Source organism: Electrophorus electricus, chromosome 7 (genome assembly GCF_041902795.1).
Source record: "Electrophorus electricus isolate QZ-2024a chromosome 7, ASM4190279v1, whole genome shotgun sequence".
Classification (NCBI taxonomy): Eukaryota; Metazoa; Chordata; class Actinopteri; order Gymnotiformes; family Gymnotidae; genus Electrophorus; species Electrophorus electricus.
The window spans coordinates 13,902,495-13,921,389 of record NC_137503.1 but is presented as its reverse complement, the minus strand read 5'-3'; the positions used below and the strand labels follow the sequence as shown (position 1 = coordinate 13,921,389).

The 18,895-nt window shown below is 39.7% G+C and overlaps 1 protein-coding gene across 3 annotated transcripts; it reads left to right on the top strand.

The window, feature by feature from the left end:
• The first annotated feature begins 154 nt into the window (after positions 1–154).
• On the top strand, positions 155–18,359 carry pacsin1b (protein kinase C and casein kinase substrate in neurons 1b). Of its 3 annotated transcripts, none has more exons than XM_027000686.3 (10): positions 155–266; positions 12,486–12,609; positions 12,937–13,093; positions 13,470–13,705; positions 14,307–14,462; positions 15,227–15,402; positions 15,522–15,642; positions 16,859–16,989; positions 17,309–17,481; positions 17,600–18,359. In XM_027000686.3, exons 2-10 carry the CDS (start codon positions 12,553–12,555, stop codon positions 17,707–17,709), a joined length of 1,317 nt encoding a protein of 438 aa, XP_026856487.1. In that variant the 5' UTR covers positions 155–266; positions 12,486–12,552; the 3' UTR covers positions 17,710–18,359. The 3 variants fall into 3 exon arrangements, with proteins under 3 accessions (XP_026856487.1, XP_081574498.1, XP_081574499.1); XM_081718372.1 differs by lacking the exon at positions 155–266 and adding an exon at positions 5,546–5,660; XM_081718373.1 differs by lacking the exon at positions 155–266 and adding an exon at positions 10,404–10,561.
• The last annotated feature ends 536 nt before the right edge of the window (positions 18,360–18,895 follow it).

Below are 18,895 nucleotides of genomic sequence, written 5' to 3'. Positions count from 1 at the left end.
TACATTTTAATGGTTTTCTACGTTTTGGAGTTTAGTTATTAGTGTCCAGGGTTGTATTCTAAAATAATCATGAATATGTAACACCGGTCCCGTAGCTGACCATCCCCCATCTGCCGCCGCGCCTCCAGGGTTAGCGCATCAGAACCCCCCCCCCCCCCCCGTCTGTTACAGCCGATGTAGTCTTCATCTAGACCTGGGTCGTTTACAAGGAAAAGGAAGACGATTTAAATATACAAGGAGACTGGAGTCTAACCACTCCGTCTTTGGTATGTTGCAGCGCATGATTATATACAACTATTTAACTGTGCCGCAGAGAATAGGGCATTGCAACGCATGGCGCGCGGCATGCGCGATACCAGTGGCAGTCCAAATTTGTTGTTAAGGCTATTTCAAATTTGATATGGATAATCGGGAGTTCAACATGCTTCGCGTACAGTGCATATAATTAAAGGTCTCGTACTATTCTGAGAAGTGCTGAATTCATGCTTTTCGTTTTTGCATTTTGTCAAACGTGCTTGGAGTTGCAAGATGCATGTGGTTGGCTGTAAGTCTATCCCGTTAATGAATTAATAATGTGTTTTACCCAAAGGAGTTACGGGGTTAGCCACGATACTCATTTATAAGACAACATTTAATCCATCCAAAATTTAATTCATTTCCATTTATGCATTATATATTGTAATAAGTAAATAATAGATAGCCTTGCTAACAATAAGACATCAAACTAAGGAGATGAAATAGGCGTTTTATCCCGAAAACAATTCTTAAATTTATTTATATTATTTATCTTTGTGTTTGTGTGTGTGTGTGTGTGTGTGTGTGTGTGTGTGTGTGTGTGTGTGTGTGTGTGTGTTTGTGAGAGAGAGAGAGCTAGAGAGAGAGACAGACACACACACACACACACACACACACACACACACACACACACACACACACACACACAGACTAAAACACCTGTGACACAAATGCACACCAGATAACACAGGCAATTAGAACTTCTGTTCAACCAGACCCCTGTGGATGTTCACAAAAGACCATTTTGGAAAAGCAATCTCAGCTACTCCTGTATTCAGCTACTCTGAATACAAGAAAGAAACCTTTGTTGTATTCAACATTTTCTTATGAAGTTTAGGGTCCAGTCTAATTGCCCTGCATGAAAGGTCAGAAGAAAAGGCCAATCTTACATGCATGGCAAATATTAGTTTTGTTTTGCTGATAATTATGAAATGTTGTAATTGTCTAATGTGAGTCAATCATATTGTAAATTCCTGTTAGTTTTGCAGGGCCAGGACTCTTGACACAGCTATGGTGTGTCGAGCTGGTTCCTTAGCCTCTTTTGCTAAAAAACAAACGTTGAAATTATAGTACCAAAGGGACTTTTTTAAAGTCCTGAACATTTTATATTCTTCTAGCCGTCTTGTCAGTTGACCTGCTGGTTATGCTTGGCGTTATGTTGTAACTTGTAAATGCAGTTGTCACTCAGACAAAATTAATGGACATCCTGTCATTTATTATGCTTATTTATCTTGTTTAATTTACAAAAATGCCATCTGTTCTTTGAGTCAAGTGTGCTCAAACTCTTGGATTGTAACTATGTCTTTCTTACATGTATAAATAGTACCATGCTAATTCATCACTTGGTGGTGCATTATGGCATACTGGAATTGTGTGATGAACTGAATTGTATTAAGTTCAGGTTAATGTATATATCATGTATGAGCTGCTAATAAGCATGCTAGTGTCATTGAAGTGGAAAAGTAATATTGCTTTAGATTCAGATATTCCTTAGGCCTATTAATTTGTGTTTGACTGTGTGGTTCTAATGGGTGATGGTACTAGTTCAAAACCAGTGGAGTGTATAGTTCAGGGCCGTTTCCCTTATTTCATTATGAATTACATCTTATCAGTAAGTGATTAACTCTGAGGAGTGGATGCTCTTAAAGAATTTTGAGCCAAGATTGGTATGTCCTTTTATATCCATTCCAGTATTCTGCATGCTGTTGTAATGTACTGTTGAGATATTGTCATGGTGCATAGCTGATGTAGCATGCCTCAGCTATGTAACATAAGGAACTCTTTCGGTCCAAGCAAGTTGTAAACTGCACTGCTCATTAACAGCAGTAAACTGGGTGTGAAAAGAAACATGCCATTGTATTTCATGGGGGAATAGTGGGATTATGTGTCAGGCTCAAAGACAATCACAGTGCTCTTCAACAAGATTTAGGCTCCCTGGTTATTAATTAATTTGACCCTCAGTGCCTGTTTTAGGACTTGAACGAGTAATCCACTAGTCACATCAGTGAACCAGTTGGTATCTTTACCATCTGGGGGCCTGTCTGCACTTACGGAAGCAGATGAAGATGATGTCTGGCTGGCATGTTAGATCCCTGGAAATGCTCTTGTTTTCTTAGACTAGGGTGAAGCTAAGAATAGGGCCTGGAGTTGACCACAAGTTGCTAATATGATCCTAATCACCGGTAAAGTCTATTTTAATTTTGTAACCTGCACAGTAGATCCTTCATGGGTATACAGAACTGTGGGTAATGAATAATCCTTCAGTAAGTGTTATTAAAATTACAGACAGACAGCTTTGGAGAACATTATCTCTTCACAGAAACATTTAACTTGCTCTGTATTGAATGTAGTGATCCGCGCTTCCCATATTTAATTATGAAAGTGCAATTGGTAGATGTATGTATTACATTTTCCTCAGCCATCTTAAATTATGGTATTTGAGTATTTTGGCTCCAACTGAATATATCTATAAATTTAGTAATTTGCCTACATGATTGAGCTCCACTTGATTATTACTGAGCAGCTTGTTCTCATGGCCACTAACAGATTGTGTTTGGTTAGGAGAAGATGACACAGCCTTTTGGGGATGACTGCTTTGCTTATCATGCAGGAGCCCCATGCAGAATATATTATAGATTTCTGTGAGTCACCAGTGAACCCTGTCAATGGCAACTCGGCTACAGCTGCTGAAGAGATAAACATTTTTACAAACACATCTACGTGTTAGAACTGGTTGTGCTACTTGCATTTTGCATTGATTTCTGGCTGCCATTGGGAACCAAGTTGATTGTCTCTGGAGGTAAATTGAGGTGATTAGAGATGGAGAGGGGACAATGGAAAGAGGATGGCCTGACATATTGGTACTGACAGAGCTTGAGATATCGTGACAGGCAAGGGTAGAGATAGAGGCTGAATTCATATAGGTTCCTTAGGCACTGAGCATGTTCTCACAAGCAATGACAAAAGACATCATGTGTTTTTGAATATTGTTCTCTTGGCTGTTGTGTGTGAGGGGCTGTTGTGTGTGTGTTGTTTAGCAGTAGTCATCAACTGTAGGGGTTATTTAATGAGCTACTACAACATTACCATGAAGAGAAGAGCCCACACTGGGGCAAAGCAAATCATGATTCAGAACAGCCTGCTAGACTGTTTAATTAATCCATGATTCAGACTCTTTTGGTAGCAACTTTCACCCACCATGAAGCAGTTTACGCAGGTTAGCATCATCAACAGCAACAACAACAACAAGTGTAATGAAATACAGTATCAACATCAGGGACAAAATTTATAATTTAATACTTGGTATCATCAACCCCACTTTATTTTTGAATTGTAAGGGCAGTATACACACACCAAACACATTATTAGGAATGTTTATTAAATAGAAAGAATTTGTTGGTGTGTATTTCATGTCTGCTGTTAGCAGGACATTTTTGGGTGGTGTCCACTCTCAATCCAGCAGTGGCATAAACACATGTAAAATACAACATTGCTGAGCCTCATACACCCATACCAATGCAACACACACAACCCTGCCATAATGTTGACAGTGTCACTGCTGAGGAGAGCATAGTGCGAAACCAAAATATAATCTGGTCAGCAGTGGTCCCGTGGTCAGAAACTGACCATCAATGAATGGGACAGAAGGTGACTGCAGGGCAACAGTGGGCTATAGTCTGTAGCTGTACACTTACAAAATGCACCAATATGATAGGTGTACTTTTAACAGCAGTGTAGGTGCAAGGTAGGGTGTTTGGTGTGAGTACAGAATAAACTATACCAAAATTGGAAAGTCTGTACAATAATAGCCCTGCAATTCCATTCTGAATGACATTATATGGTGCATTTTTTCAAACTGCAGTGCAGACTGATGTAAGTACCATGATAGTCAGCATAAGAGGCTGCTGTGTGTGATCTGTTATCTGTATCTGTCCTGCTCTAATGCCTGTTAGACACCTAGTGTGTCACTGAGCTAAGACGTGGTGGAGGGGGCTTGATTTATCAGAACCAGACATACTAAACCAAAGTGTGTAAATATGTGTGTGTGTGTGTGTGTGTGTGTGTGTGTGTCCGAAATGTATGGATTGTTCCAGTAGCATAATGACATCATTAATCCAACCCAGTGATCAGAGATATGATGCAGAAAGCAGCAATGGCGATAGATGTGGAACTCCTCTGTGATGGAAACATCCAAAGGAAGGAATATGAGAAGTTTGAGCAATATCAGGGACTAAAAGAGGAAAACATAAAGGTTGTCCCAATGATGAGAGGAGCCTTTGGGACTATATCCCCTAAGATGAAGGTGCGGCTACAAGAGATTCGAGGAACGATGAGAAACTCACAGACCTCTTGCAGATGGCTCACAAATGAAAAAAAAAAAAGATATGGCCACCCATGAGAAGGATGACACACACACACACACACACACACACACACACACACACACACACACACACACACAGTCAGGTAGTAGCTTTCTGGGTCTATACACTACTTCTGAAATATCAGACAATATATTTGATTTCACATAGTATGTCCATGTAGCATTTGACTAAACAAGAACTATGGTGAGCAGTGGGTTTCTGCAGGTAGAAACTGAAGCTCTCCATTGCAAGATGGTTATTGAAATGCAGAAAATAAGAGGTCCTTCCACACATCCCTTGGGGCCACGGGGAAAATATTACACTGCAGTGGGGGAAGAAAAATCTGCCATCTGCCACACTATATACTAATAAGTTAATGTAACTAAAGTAAGACATCATACTTTGAAATTTGTGAATACTGAATTATTGTTCTTATGACTTAGATCCAGTGTTCAGATAGGGGTAGGTCGCGACTGCCACATGAATCCTACTACATGGCTATTTTTAGTGTAGAAGAAGCATCACACATTACATTATTACTTTACTGAGACCTTGTTCACAGTTCAGATACTAAATAATTTTATAGCACTTCAATGGCCATTGTGTTTGATGCAAGTTTTGTTTAGCAGTTTGAGAGATTGCCATGAATATGGAGTTATATTGTGTGCCACACTTTAGATTGTAGAGGGGCTGTTTTTATATGAAGGAATGTTTCTTTTCAGTTCAACCTTTTTTTTTTTTTTTCCTTTAAGACGCTTCAACAGTATTTATGACTAGGAGTGTCCGGTCAACGTGCCTGCTTATTACTGATGGACTGGCACGTCCCTGAGAAGACTGTCAAAGTTCAGTCTGTGTGAGTGTGTATAGTGTGGCACTGACAGCAAGGTGTGGCACCATACTTTGTTCCAGACTCAACTGTATCCCAGACATGCTAAAACTTGTGCACTCAGTGGAGTATCGGTTACAAGCCTGCACTGTTGAACTTCCATAAGGGATACTCAGGTAAGATGCAATCTCGTCATAAAGAATTACCTTTAGTCTCGATAAGAGCAGACATCTTTCATTTCACAATATTCCAGCCGAATAATATTTGTACCTGGGAATGTATGCGTAGGAGAGCTATGGGATAAGAGTGTCAAAAAGACAGGAATAACCTGTCATGCTGGATGAATGGACATTCTCAGTCAGGGTACGGAGTGTCTGTTTTTCATATTGACCTGCCAGAATGTGGCTGCCGTCATCATGTGGCGCAGTTTCTTTGATTTGTTGCACTTCAGCACTCCATTGCAAAACTGTCCAACGAGAGCAGGTTCCACCTTGAGTCTTGGTCCTCCCGAAGTTTCTTTCTTAATTCCACCCAGGGAGTTTTTCCTTGCCACTCTCACCACAGGCTTGCTCATTAGTGTCCTGGACCAAATCATTTGTAAAGCATTTGCATGTCGTAAAAACCACTGTCGAAATAAATATGAATTTGAATTTGAAAACTTTGGCTCTGAGATTTGACATGTTTTCTTGAAGGTGTGGTTTTCTTTTCCCGGTCATTAAATTGGTTCCCTGGTTATTATGGTGCTGTCACCTTTCAAGTTTGCTTTAATCATTTCTGTATTGATAGAACTGGCAGCCAAGCTGATAACTCAGGGAGAAGGGACTGTGCTGTAGGTGTAGATTGTGGATATATTTTGGAATTTCAGACTGCTTTGGTGTCAGGTCAAGGTCAAGCAACTTCTGTTTAAGTTATCTGATGTTTGTATATGTCCTAGTCAATGAATATATAACCTTTTTAATATGAATGATTTCAACCCAATTTAACTGAACTAATGCCCATTTTGCAAAATGAAGCACAATCACTTTGGTATGTTTTACTTTTTTTTTTTTTTTTTGCAATTGCACAAATCATCATGGTGCTGCAGGTTCTATTGTGTGAAACAGCATTTATCTACAGCACTTAAAGTTTAGCTGTGACATTCTAAGATTCTTTATGTGGCTTTTCTTACAATCTCATCTGCATACAGCAAACTCATGGTCACCAGGAAATGGGCCACTGTTGGAAATGCCTCCTGGTTTCGGCTTATGTAGAAATTCCTAGTGATGATTCACAGATAAAAGCACGTGGAGTAGAGCCTTAAGTGGAAAGGAATGAGTAATACATTTATAACAAAATAAAGAAAGCAAATTTGTATGGGCAGTTCAACAGACTGCACATGCAGTTTGCTGCACTGCAGGAGATTTAAAAAAAAAAGAAAAAAAGAAGATGTTCTTGCATGAGTGGCATCGTGTATAAAGACAATATTTAAATTATACTTTTGCATATGTTAATTGCTCTTGATAGCCATGGAGAGCACAGAGATCCACTGGAAATGTAAACTGAAACTGATATTTAATATGACAGAATTAGAGGTGTGAGTAGATCAAAGAAATGTGTATATTAAGGAGCTATAGGTTTAAAAATAACAAACGCACAAATAAATTCAAATACAAATAAATTTCAACATTTTGGGTGAAACAAAACTGCAGCTGAGGAAGTTAAGATATGATGGCATAGAAGAAGACACAAGAAGAGCAAAATAATTATAAATAAACCAAATTGGCTTTGATAAGCAAATGTATCAGCATTATTTTGGCCTCCTGACCCAGCGTCTCAACATTACGTATTCTCCTTTCTTGTGGTCTTCTCATCACAGTGACTGCATAGAAGATTAGCACTTGCCCTTTACTTGCAATAAATTAATTATTTACACATGCCATCTCCATTATCAAAAATACTTTCAGGCTAATCACCTGTGAGTAAATCACCTTAGTTGTGCTAAATTAAGCTACTTGCAATGACCTATGCGCACCCTTTGGTAGAAATGACTATTTGTTAAAGCAAACTTTAAGATAATACGTGAGGTTGTTGGGTTTTTTTTTAACAATTTGCATGTTTTTTTGTATACATGGACCTTTAATAAACCAGGGCTTTTGAGCTTTGAAAGGCAAATAGTTATATATCTTTACTCTTTACATGCATTTATTTTGTAAGTTCCTTTTTTCAATTAATTGGAAAATATTTAAAATGCACATAGAAAGTAATTTTAGAGTTACTTTGAATTATGAAGATTGGTGAAATTTCTTCCTCAAGTTATGATTTAGAAGTTATAATTTAGATGCCTAACACCACTGATGTGGTTTAAAACTGTATTGCAGAATGCAGCTATTCTAATTAGTTTAATAAAAAACTGAAGGGTATAATTCATTCAGATGAATGAAGTATAGAATTTCTGCCAAATTGCTAAACCTCATTAGGCCTTAGAACATTTAATGTTCAAATTATTCCAAATAAGGAAGAAAAGATGGCTCCCATGGCTCAAATGAAATGACCTCTGATCTCTGGTGTGTCTGTGGATAGTCCAGAGCTAGGTGCTACAATGATCAGGTAACAGAAAGCCCTGAATAATTAATCTCTTCCCAAGGTTTGTAGTTTAGAAGAATGGATATGACGTGGGGTGCTGTGTTTGAATCCTAGCGAAATGTAATATCTTTAAAGCCCGGGCAAAGATGTTGGGCTTTGTAGTTCAGGAATGCTAATGTCCCTCCATTCCACACATTTAACTCCCATTAGGGCAAAGCCCATAAAAACCTTGTCCACATAAAAACCTGGCAAAGAACTGTGGTCAGGCTGGCTGCAAAACAGGACCATGTCTTAGTGGTTTTAGCAGGTTAGCTTAGCTGGATGGGTCATAATGAAAGAGAGGGAGAGATACAGAGGGGGGTAGAGAGGAGAGGGGTGCTGCTCTGCTCTTGGTGTGGGTGCAGATGCAGTAGCAGCGGGACTGGTGACCTTGGATGCACTGGTCTGCTGCCTGCTGGAGCACTGCAGCAGAGAAGGTGCTGTGGTGATCCAGCGCTAGGAAATTACAGTTACGTTGAGCTTTAGATTACTGTGTGGCAAAGCGTGTTTAGGTATGGTGTCCTAGTTTATGTTGGCTGTACTGATAGATACAAACAAACAAGCAAATGAATAATTAAAATAGCTTTCCGATATAGAAATCAGCTCAAAGTACTTCACAACAGCAATAAAACAGCAAAACAAAGACAATATAAATATAAATAAAAGTAAAACTTTATAGAAATCATATAAAAAGTGAAGAATGCTAATTATAATAAAAATGTAAAAACAAATATTAAAACAGAAATAAATAAATTGGATAAAATGAAAAAAACAAAACAAAAAGAAATATATAGTTATGACTAAAGCAAAAATATATCTAAGATGAAATAACCATTTCAGGTCAGGTCAAGTCAGATTCTTATTCAGGGATGTGCTTGTGCTCAGACCACTACACTAGTGCAGTAGAGCTTTCCTGTGGCTGCTCCAGCTGCCTGCCAGGCTGTGCGTTAGCTCCCAGTGCCCACACTACACCATGCTAAGAGGGTGATCAATCATGTCACTGCCCCCACAACTTCCCTCACACCCAGCTCCCACTGCCCCACAGGACCCCTGGCCCTACCACCACACCCAACTCCACTGTCCCCCAGGGACCCCTAGCCCTAACCCCACATCCAGCTCCAACTGCCCCCTAGGACCTCTAGCTCTACCCCCACACCCAGCTCCAACTGGCCCCCAGGACCCCTAGCTCTACCCCCACACCCAGCTACCACTGCACTCCCCACCACTGGCTCTACCTCCAGCTCTGGCTCTGGCTCAAATGACCTTTTTTTTTTTTTTACTTGCCTGGCACAAAAAGAAAGATGATGCTTGTGATTAATTTTTCTATGATAATCATAATAATAATGATAATTTTCCTTTTCCCTCCTATATTCGAAATATAATTAATTAAAAGAGGAAAATGATATGAGAGAAAAATATTCTTACATGCATGCAATTTTATTTTATTTTTAGATATTAAGCACATTTTATATATATTTTTTAATTCACTCAAGCTTTATAAACATCTTAGGTAGCACCCTCACCCCATACTATGTTGTTTTAATGAGGTGTTCATTTATTATTGTAGATTATAGATAAAAATCATTGTAACAGTGGAACTTTAAGACTGAATAACTGTGGACTCTCATATAAATGATCTTGGAGTGGTGTGCTTATCTCACATTTTTCGAATATCTGAATGAAATGCCTGCATTATTTGACTTGTTTCCAAAAAAACTAAATTTCCACAATTTTTTCATTAAGTCAATTGTTCCGTATATTTGGTCATGTCAGTAAATGTGGCTGTGCTCAAATTCGTCATTCTCTCTGAGCTTGTTCTGACAAAACTGCTAAATGATGGTCAGATTGCCCATATATATCAGTGTATTGATCAGAGAAATTTCTGCTTTCACTTTCTCAGTATACACACCAAATGTGACTGCTGTTCCAGTAGTACATTTGGTTATTTGTCATTAATTGTAATTCAGGAATCCCATTTCCTCAATTTTCCCCAACTAATTTCCAACTAACTTAACTGCATTTAAATGGTAGACAACCGAAATGTCAATGAGAGGTAAACACTGTAAACACTGTTCCGCCCTCTCCCTAGCCCCCCTCCCACCACATTAATCTGTTAGAGCTGTTCAAGCAGAATGTGATTGGATTCCCCCTCTGTCATTCATATGCACAGAAGCACACACACACACACACACACACATAATCCCACAGCAACACCCACAAACCCCCTCTTTAAAAACTCCCCATCCCATGTTTTTTTTATTTTTCCTGATTCCACGCCGTACAAGTGTGGGTTGGATCCTTCCATTAGTCGAGCCAGTTTGAGGTGTTTGTGTGAGTGGCTACCCATAGTCCAGGAGGAGGCTGAGCAGAAACAATAACAAGCGAGCTTAGAAGACGGTTGTGCCATCAGGAAGGGAAGCCCCACATGCCTGGGACCCACAGGCAGCCCCTGCCTTTCTCTGATGGACAAGCGTGGGTAAGGCTCCATTGTCACCGCTGCTCTGCTCTCTTGCGGGGGGGGCACTCTGGCTTTGTCTGTCTCCTCTGCACTTGCTGCGCTGTTGGTCCTCAACAACACCCAGGGTCGGAAAGGGAGCAGGCTGAGGCGCTGCTCTGGTAGGCAGGCTGGAGGAAGCACTTTGTTTGGGTGCACTAGGCTGTGTTTTGTCTGCGCTGAAGGGAGAGGAAGCACTGCTATGCACAATGCATGACTCAGTCCAATACCTGCTCCTTGGCAGCGTACTGCATGTGTGGAGGTCGTGCTCTATGCTTATGGGGACGGCGTGTATAACTGGTTATCCAGGTAGCTTTGTTATCTGTCTGTGCATGGAACGACCTCCAGTGTGAGTGATTAATCTTAACTTTCTGATAGAAAATGCCTTGGTAGAAAAGACTGGAAAAAAGAAAGCTAAACAAAACATGCTCAAATGCATTTAGTTGAAACTGGGTATATATTTTCCATGTTTACACACCTATGTATTGATATGAACATCCTGTCCACATTTGATATAAAATCTACTCATTATAATGTTTGTTATCTTGGACATGAATATTTTTAATTCTGTGAACTTAATATGCTATTTCTCTTTGTGGCATGTTTTCTGCATGTAGGACTAAATGAATTGGCCCTTAGGTTGGTAGAATCTTGCAGGATCAACATCTGTATTGAGCTAAGCTAGTAAATCAATGATTTTAGCTGTGCTTACAATGCTTTTGTCTGACACACAAGTGAGGATTGCATCCAGAACAAAAGCTACCCCTGGCCACTGGAGTGGATTAGCCTAGCATGGGCTTGCAAATTCATAACAGTGAAACACCTCTGTACTGTTATTTTAGCTACTTATTAATTACACTCCACAGACACACTCATTTGTTTTTGGTTTTGTGGTTTATGGTCTTTCACTTTTCTTCTCCTATATTCTTTTGTCTTTTTGAAAGTGCGTTACCCTTTTGGCTTCGTCTGACCCAAATAGTTGTGTAGCCCCTCCCCCTTTCCCACCACTGCCCCCATTAAACAAAAGTGCAGCACTCCCACATCTCATACAGGAGAGCCACACCTCCTCTGTGCTACTAAATCAGAAACTATTGTCTTGTCAGTTTGAGATAATTCAGTTCTGTCAATGCATGCAATTTTAATCTTCTGAAAGAGCCAGACACGCCACCTGGGTCAACATGCTGATGAGGTTCTCTTTTAAAAGGCCAATCTTGTGAGTGGGAAGTGTAGATCTGGATGTGTTGTTTTATGGATTTATGGAATATAACAACAATTACATTTAACTAGTCAGTTAGTATGGTAATATGAAGCAGTGATCTACTGAACCTCCTCACTTGCCAGGGGTCTTATCGTCATCTTAGATAACCTTGCTTGCACAACAGTGGATGAAATAACACCATATTCAGGACACATTGCTCACAGGTGCATTGACCCACTCTGTTGTCCAAAGTAGCCTGCAACTGAAATCAATGTTTCATTATCAGTTATGTAGTCAAAACATCAAAGCCCAGTCAAAATGTGCAGTGTTACAAATTCAACTAGAAGGACACTTACCATTGGTGCTCGCTTTGGAAATTGCAGTGTGTAAAGGAAGAAAAAAGGTTAAGGACATTGCCTGCAGGCAGAAAGTTCAAATTTTGTGGATTTATACTGATATAAGTACATAGAATAGGGAAAAGTGTAGTTATCATTTTTGAATCAGTTGTTAGCAATTACAGCAAATAATAGAATCACAGCATTTTATTCAACAAATAGTTTATGACAGAGAATTATAATCAAAGTTCTTAATGACACTTTAAACAGCTTTTTGCATAATAACATAAGTAATTGAATAAGTAATTATGTAAGGATTGTAATTATCTATTGTCCATGTAGAAATTTTTGTTTTATTTACTGTGTCTTGCAGTGCATGGTGAAGTCAACAGTGCTACAGTTGTCTACAACCTTGAATCCATTCTGCCAAACCTCACAGCATGTCTGGTGCCTACGAAGAGACCGGGCCCGATGATGTCACAGACAGCTTCTGGGAGGTCAGCCATTCCCTCATACCTAACACGCTTCAGGATCTGTAAATATGCATTATGTATTTAAACACTGAATCAACCAACTTCTCTATGGAAAGCTTGAATTAGGTCATGGCTCCAATGAAAGGGTTAAGAATATTTTAGGGGTGTGCAGGAGCATAATTTGATCAGCTGCCATGATTTACCTTAAACAAAAAAAAAGAAGGTCGAATTTGCACACGTAGCTAGCATTTAAAGTAGTTTTTTTTAGTCTCACTAACTGTAACATATCAAGCTAATGATCTACATCTTCCAGTGACATTGCTGTATTTGTTCCATCTTTGTGTCTGCCAGGTGGGGAACTACAAGCGAACAGTGAAGCGGATCGAGGACGGACACAGGCTATGTAATGACCTTATGAACTGCATCCACGAGCGTGCCAAAATAGAGAAGGCCTATTCACAGCAGCTAATGGACTGGTCCAAGAGATGGAGACAGCTGGTGGAAAAAGGTACTGAATCAGTTTATAGCCCAAATGCTCTAATATACCTCCTATGTTAAGAAAAGAGTCAAATTTTCTGAAGGGGTAAATGCTTTTCCCCTTAGTCACAGCTGAATGTCAACTACAAGCTACACAGACCTCAGTGAATTTGAATCACTTACAGCCATGTATTTTAATAATTGAACAGATGTAATTTGAAAGCTGTACTTTTGATAAACTGGAAACATTTTCCTCAGTGTAATTCGTTTTTCTTTTTCAGTGTTGTTTGACTATTTAATGGAATGTTTTTTTATTTCTATGTAACCTTAATAATTATATTTTTACCCAATCCTGCAACATCTTTTTCTGTTTGTCTCGCTCCCCGCCCTCTCCACCCCCACCCCAGGGCCTCAGTATGGGACGGTGGAGCGAGCATGGATCGCGCTGATGACGGAGGCGGAGAAGGTGAGCGAACTCCATCAGGAGGTGAAGAATGGTCTGGTGAATGAGGACTTTGAGAAAGTGAAGAACTGGCAAAAAGATTCTTACCATAAGCAGATGATGGGAGGCTTCAAAGAGACCAAGGAGGCAGAAGAAGGCTTCAAAAAAGCTCAGAAACCATGGGCCAAAAAGCTGAAAGAGGTGAGGAGAAGAGCACTATTGCTCAGATCCCATGAACTAGATTCATCAAAGCCTAAATCAGTTTCACCATGGGAAAAGACACTGCTCGAACCTGGATTGTGACAGATAACTAAGTTGCAAACCATATTTCTTTGGTAATACGTTTTATGACATTTTGAACTTGTGCTCTAATGAAAGCAGATATACATTTTTTGCTTGGTTTAGTATTTTTACTGTACTTCATCATTACAATTCTTTTAGAAAACAAGTTTAGTTTTACATTTTACTTTGCCTTTATCTACTGTCTAAGCTTTCATGGTTACCCCACTCTTGCAGTTTGTACATTTGTACAATTGCTAATTGCCTTTGCCCTAGGTCTGACAATGTTTACCCCATTGTTAAATCTGAATCAATATTCTGTTGAATTCACCATAACTTCTCAATAATTACTTCTGGCAGCCAAGGTGCCAATTGCCCTATTCTAATAATGTCAGTGTAATGTCATTTCTGCTTAAATCATAATATTTAGAAGAGAACTGCAAATCACAACATTGTACACGTTTCTTGTTAACTTATATACCCCAAAGTTCAACTCCTCAACATGCTCCTTCTTTCTTGATAGATGGAGACAGCAAAAAAGTCCTACCACATGGCCTGCAAGGAGGAGAAGCTGGCGTCCATCCGGGAAGCCAACAGCAAGGCAGAGGCCTCCATCACACCTGAGCAGCTGAAGAAGCTTCAGGAGAAGGTGGACAAGTGCAAAAATGATACTATGAAGGTGAGCCTACCAGAATGGAAGAGTAGAGAATTATATTTACAATGTAAACATATTACTCAATATAGTTTGTATTGATTTCCTGTATTATTGCGTATTATCCTCCACATGAATTGTATTATTTTCCTCTTTGATATCTTCCACTCAAATAAAAGAATAGTTAGCAATTCATGCCATAAGCAAGACAATTGAACTCAAACTCTATTGCAAACCACATTGTCCAAGTCATTTAATTCAACATTTACTATGATGGTAGATCTAAGCCCACTGAGACCACTGAGACCACCATGATATCAGTGCCCTTGGTCCACTTCATATAACAGAGTATAGTTCCACCCAATGAACCCTCACATACACTACAGGGCCGATTCAATGGCTTTAACGTGTCAATCACTTAATCCCAAACCACAGTAGTGGCCAATTCATGCCATGCCATGTCTGAAATTGTCCTCAAATTATTCTCAGATGACCTGTAGGATCACAGCATATATGAGTAATAAATTGAATAAGTAAAATAAACATTCATCAGCATATCTGTAGCCGTAGTGATTGCAAAAGCATTCATAGTAAGAGGAGTAATGCCTAACATTGCAATGTGCCAGTCAATGACTACAACTTAATTTAGCTTGCTGATCATATCACAATCCAGTAGGATGAGTACAGACATGGTATGGTTTCCATTACAGGCCTATGAAGCATGGGAAGGCTTTACGTTTGTGGGTGAAACTCAGCCTGTAAATTGCGTTGGGGTGTTGTGTCTGTGACAGGCCAAGGACAAGTACGAGAAGGCTCTGGACGAACTGAACAAGTGCACGCCGCAGTACATGGAGAACATGGAGATAGTTTTCGAACAGTGTCAGCAGTTTGAGGACAAGAGGTTGGCTTTCCTCCGGGAAGTGCTGCTGGACATCAAGCACCACCTCAACCTCACCGAGAACCAAAGGTCAGCCAGGAGCTAGCCTTCTGTTTGCTCTGACCCGAGTGCTAATGTGACTGCAGATGAATGGAATGATTGGCATGTTTGTGTTTGCCTGTTGTTGACTAGATCTTGTGTCTGTGCAGCTATGCCACAGTATACAGGGAGCTTGAGCGAGCCATCACCTCCTCTAGTGCCCAAGATGATCTCAAGTGGTTCAACAGTAATCATGGCCCAGACATGCACATGAACTGGCCACAGTTTGAGGTATCATGTTACTTTAGTTGATTGGTTCAGTTCATTGATTCACAATGATTTTTTCCTGGCATTGTATGGTTCTGTATTGTATTCAGTATGGTTTCCTGGCATTGTATGGCAAACACTTAAATCTTAAACGAAACACTTTCTTCTCAATGATTTATGTTTGGGTATGTGTTTTGTACTATGAAGACCACTGACAATAAAGCAATGATATGTAATGATATGTAAACATTTTAGATGCTTTCCTGCAGTGGTAGAGGTGCCTCAAGTTCAAATCAAGTTTCAAGTTCAAATCCTTGCTTAGTACACTATATTATTTAGATTGATATAGAGTTTCTAATATTCCTTTCCATCCACTAAATGTGTGGTACTGTGACACTGGCTGTAATAAATAACAGGATTTCATTTTGGACTACTGCGCTTGTTGACAAACTCAAAAGAGTTACTTTCCATATGTGATTTTAAAACTTGCTAAACGTTTCAAATAATTAATTGGACCACCCAAAATGAAACCCAAGAGAGAACGTGGGATAAACAGGGATACAAAGTGACAGAGGGACATGTGAGTTCTGAGCTTACAGAGCTGTATGGGGATGAAAATCTGTGCCTACCCCTGACCCTCACCCACATCCCTAACAAAATCTAACACCCATCCTCACATGCTCTATCGAAATCCTCTTCCCATCTCTGCCATGTCCGAGAGACATATAATAAAATATGACGTAGTTTGTAGCAGTTTCTTTTATTTTGAATTGCTGGTTGTTCAGCACTGTACAGCATTGACTACCACACCACCAGGTGGCGTTGGAGTAACAGCAAAGGATGTAATGTGTCAAGTAGGATTTGTAATTCACATATTAAAAATATGTAGGCTTATATTAAATAATGAACATTTAATTACTGTTACTACATTGCTAACATACAGTTTAATGCCATCAACATGGGGATATTTTTAACCTCAACCCTATTCCCACTGACACTGTGGGATTATTTAAAAATGTCCTGGTATCCTTCTGGTAATCACAGAACTACAGTGTTCCCATAGTGCCCATTTCCATGCAGCTCTCTGTTCTAATGTGCATTTTAAAGTTTTACATGCAGCTGTAACACTAGTGCTGAGTACATTCAACAATTACCCTAATTACATTTTACCCTGAGATTTTGAATGAACTTCCTTCTTTGAATGAATGTATGTCTTACCCAGAATTATTCTTTTTCTTAGGAGTATAACACAGATGTGACCCATGTCATCAGCAAAAAAGAGAAAATGAAGAAGAACCATGATGGAGTCACACTCACCCACGTCACAGCTGCAGGGGATCACTCCACGCCACAAGCTGAACACAGGAGCAGGTAAAACTCCAGAGTGCTGAAGGCACTATACAATGAGGGCAAGGCCCTTCTGTAAACAATGTATCATCCCTCTTCCACTATGCACCTTTATCATTTAAAACCATGAAACTAAAGTCTATGGTGAATTAAGGCCCATAGTGAAGGGATAGAGGATTCAAAGAAACCGGAGAACTGTAAGAAATTGGAGAATCCTAACAAACCAGTTTTGATCAATTTTGTGGAATTTTGTAGTTTACCGATTGCTGTCGATGGTGAAACCCAGTCAATTTCTGGACCTCTCAGCCAAAACATGCTTTTATCTTTATGGTGACTGTTGCAGCGTGAGCAGTTATGAGAAGACCCAGGCACACTCGACAGAGTGGTCAGATGATGAACTGCATGCAGAGCCCAACGGACGCAACCCGTTTGAGGAGGACATGGCCAGAGGGGTACGGGTGAGGGCACTGTACGACTATGAGGGCCAGGAGCAGGATGAGCTCAGCTTCCGCGCAGGTGAGTGGCTTGGCTGAAAACGCTGGCCCATGTAGACCTCACAACGTTCTACCACTTTCCTTCATTATGACTGAGAAGGGAAAGCTAATTAGACCTAATGTTGACTCTTCCCTACCAGGTGACGAGCTGACCAAACTGGAGGATGAAGATGGTCAAGGCTGGTGTAAAGGGCGGCTGGATAACGGTCAGCTTGGCTTGTACCCCGCCAACTACGTTGAGCCCATTTAGTTGCCTTGTACAGAGAATGACCTTTTTTCTCATATGGCCTGAAAGACTACGCTGTCTGCTGCACATAACCAGAGACTCCATAATCTGTTTCCTGACCACTGACTGGCTAAAGTGTCTGCTATGAAGAGTCTTCCTGTATCCTAGCTTTCAAAGTAAAGAGTAAACTGTCACGAAGCAAAACACAGTGTGCACATAAAGTATTCTGTGTCTCTAATGTTTCTGTCCAAGAGGCTTGTCCAAGGTATTTAAAGCAGAACTTATCCAATATTTCACTGCAGTGAGAGTGGGGAGACTTTTTGTATTCCTAACTATCTGTATGGATTTACAGTATATGCAGATGGCCTATGTGTGCAAGTATGTTCTCATGTAAAAATATTGAAATAATGTATTCCAGGAAACCTAGCATAGCAAGAATTATCTATGCGATGGGTACATTTGATAACTCTGCGTGTGACAATATCTGTCTCAGTCGTGGCCCTGCTTCATGCATCGCGCTGGTCTAAGACATTTATTCACACACCTTCGTTATATTTTTATTTATTGATTTGGTAATGTCCCTGTCAAAGGTGTATATGATGGTTTGACATGTTTTTATTTCCCTGTAAATGAAGTCACATATGGTTGGGCATGTTCTACAGTGTTTACACTTGTTTAATTCCACACAGAAAGTGGCGTGCTCTGGTCTTACCCGACTTGCTTCAGATAGACTGTGAACCTCTGGCACTGGCATTTACCACCCCAGTTCAGGTAGAAAAGCTAATATTCCTCAAGTGCCGACATTGAGCCATTTCACCTCTTACAGTGATGGGTCATTTCAGAATCATCATTGATGACAGAAAATAATTGTTTAAACAATGTTTGGTTAGCCTATGATTGCCATAGCTACTAAAATGTATCACAACTAGAACCTGAGAAAATCGTAAATTGTTTTTTCATTAACTTGAACTAAACACCAGGGCTGAATGCCTGTGAAACAAAAATGTGCTCAATTCATATTTTAGAATATTATTGACTGTCTTTATGACTTCTGGACCATACAATTCACACTGATGCACATAAAGCATAAAGGACATTAAAGTAAATTAATTTATTAAAGAAACATCTCATGAAAACAATGACAAACCAACTAAAGATCAAGAAAAGATAGTGGGTACTATTTAGCAAGATAACATACATGCTAATTGTT

What these genes read in the sequence shown, in the direction of transcription:
- pacsin1b (XM_027000686.3), top strand. Translation starts at nt 12,553, where the DNA reads ATGTCTGGTGCCTACGAAGAGACCGGGCCCGATGATGTCACAGACAGC. An exon ending in GAGACAGCTGGTGGAAAAAG is followed by an intron (nt 13,094 to 13,469) that starts GTACTGAATCAG and finishes CCCCCACCCCAG; the next exon opens with GGCCTCAGTATGGGACGGTG. An exon ending in TGAGCTCAGCTTCCGCGCAG is followed by an intron (nt 17,482 to 17,599) that starts GTGAGTGGCTTG and finishes CTTCCCTACCAG; the next exon opens with GTGACGAGCTGACCAAACTG.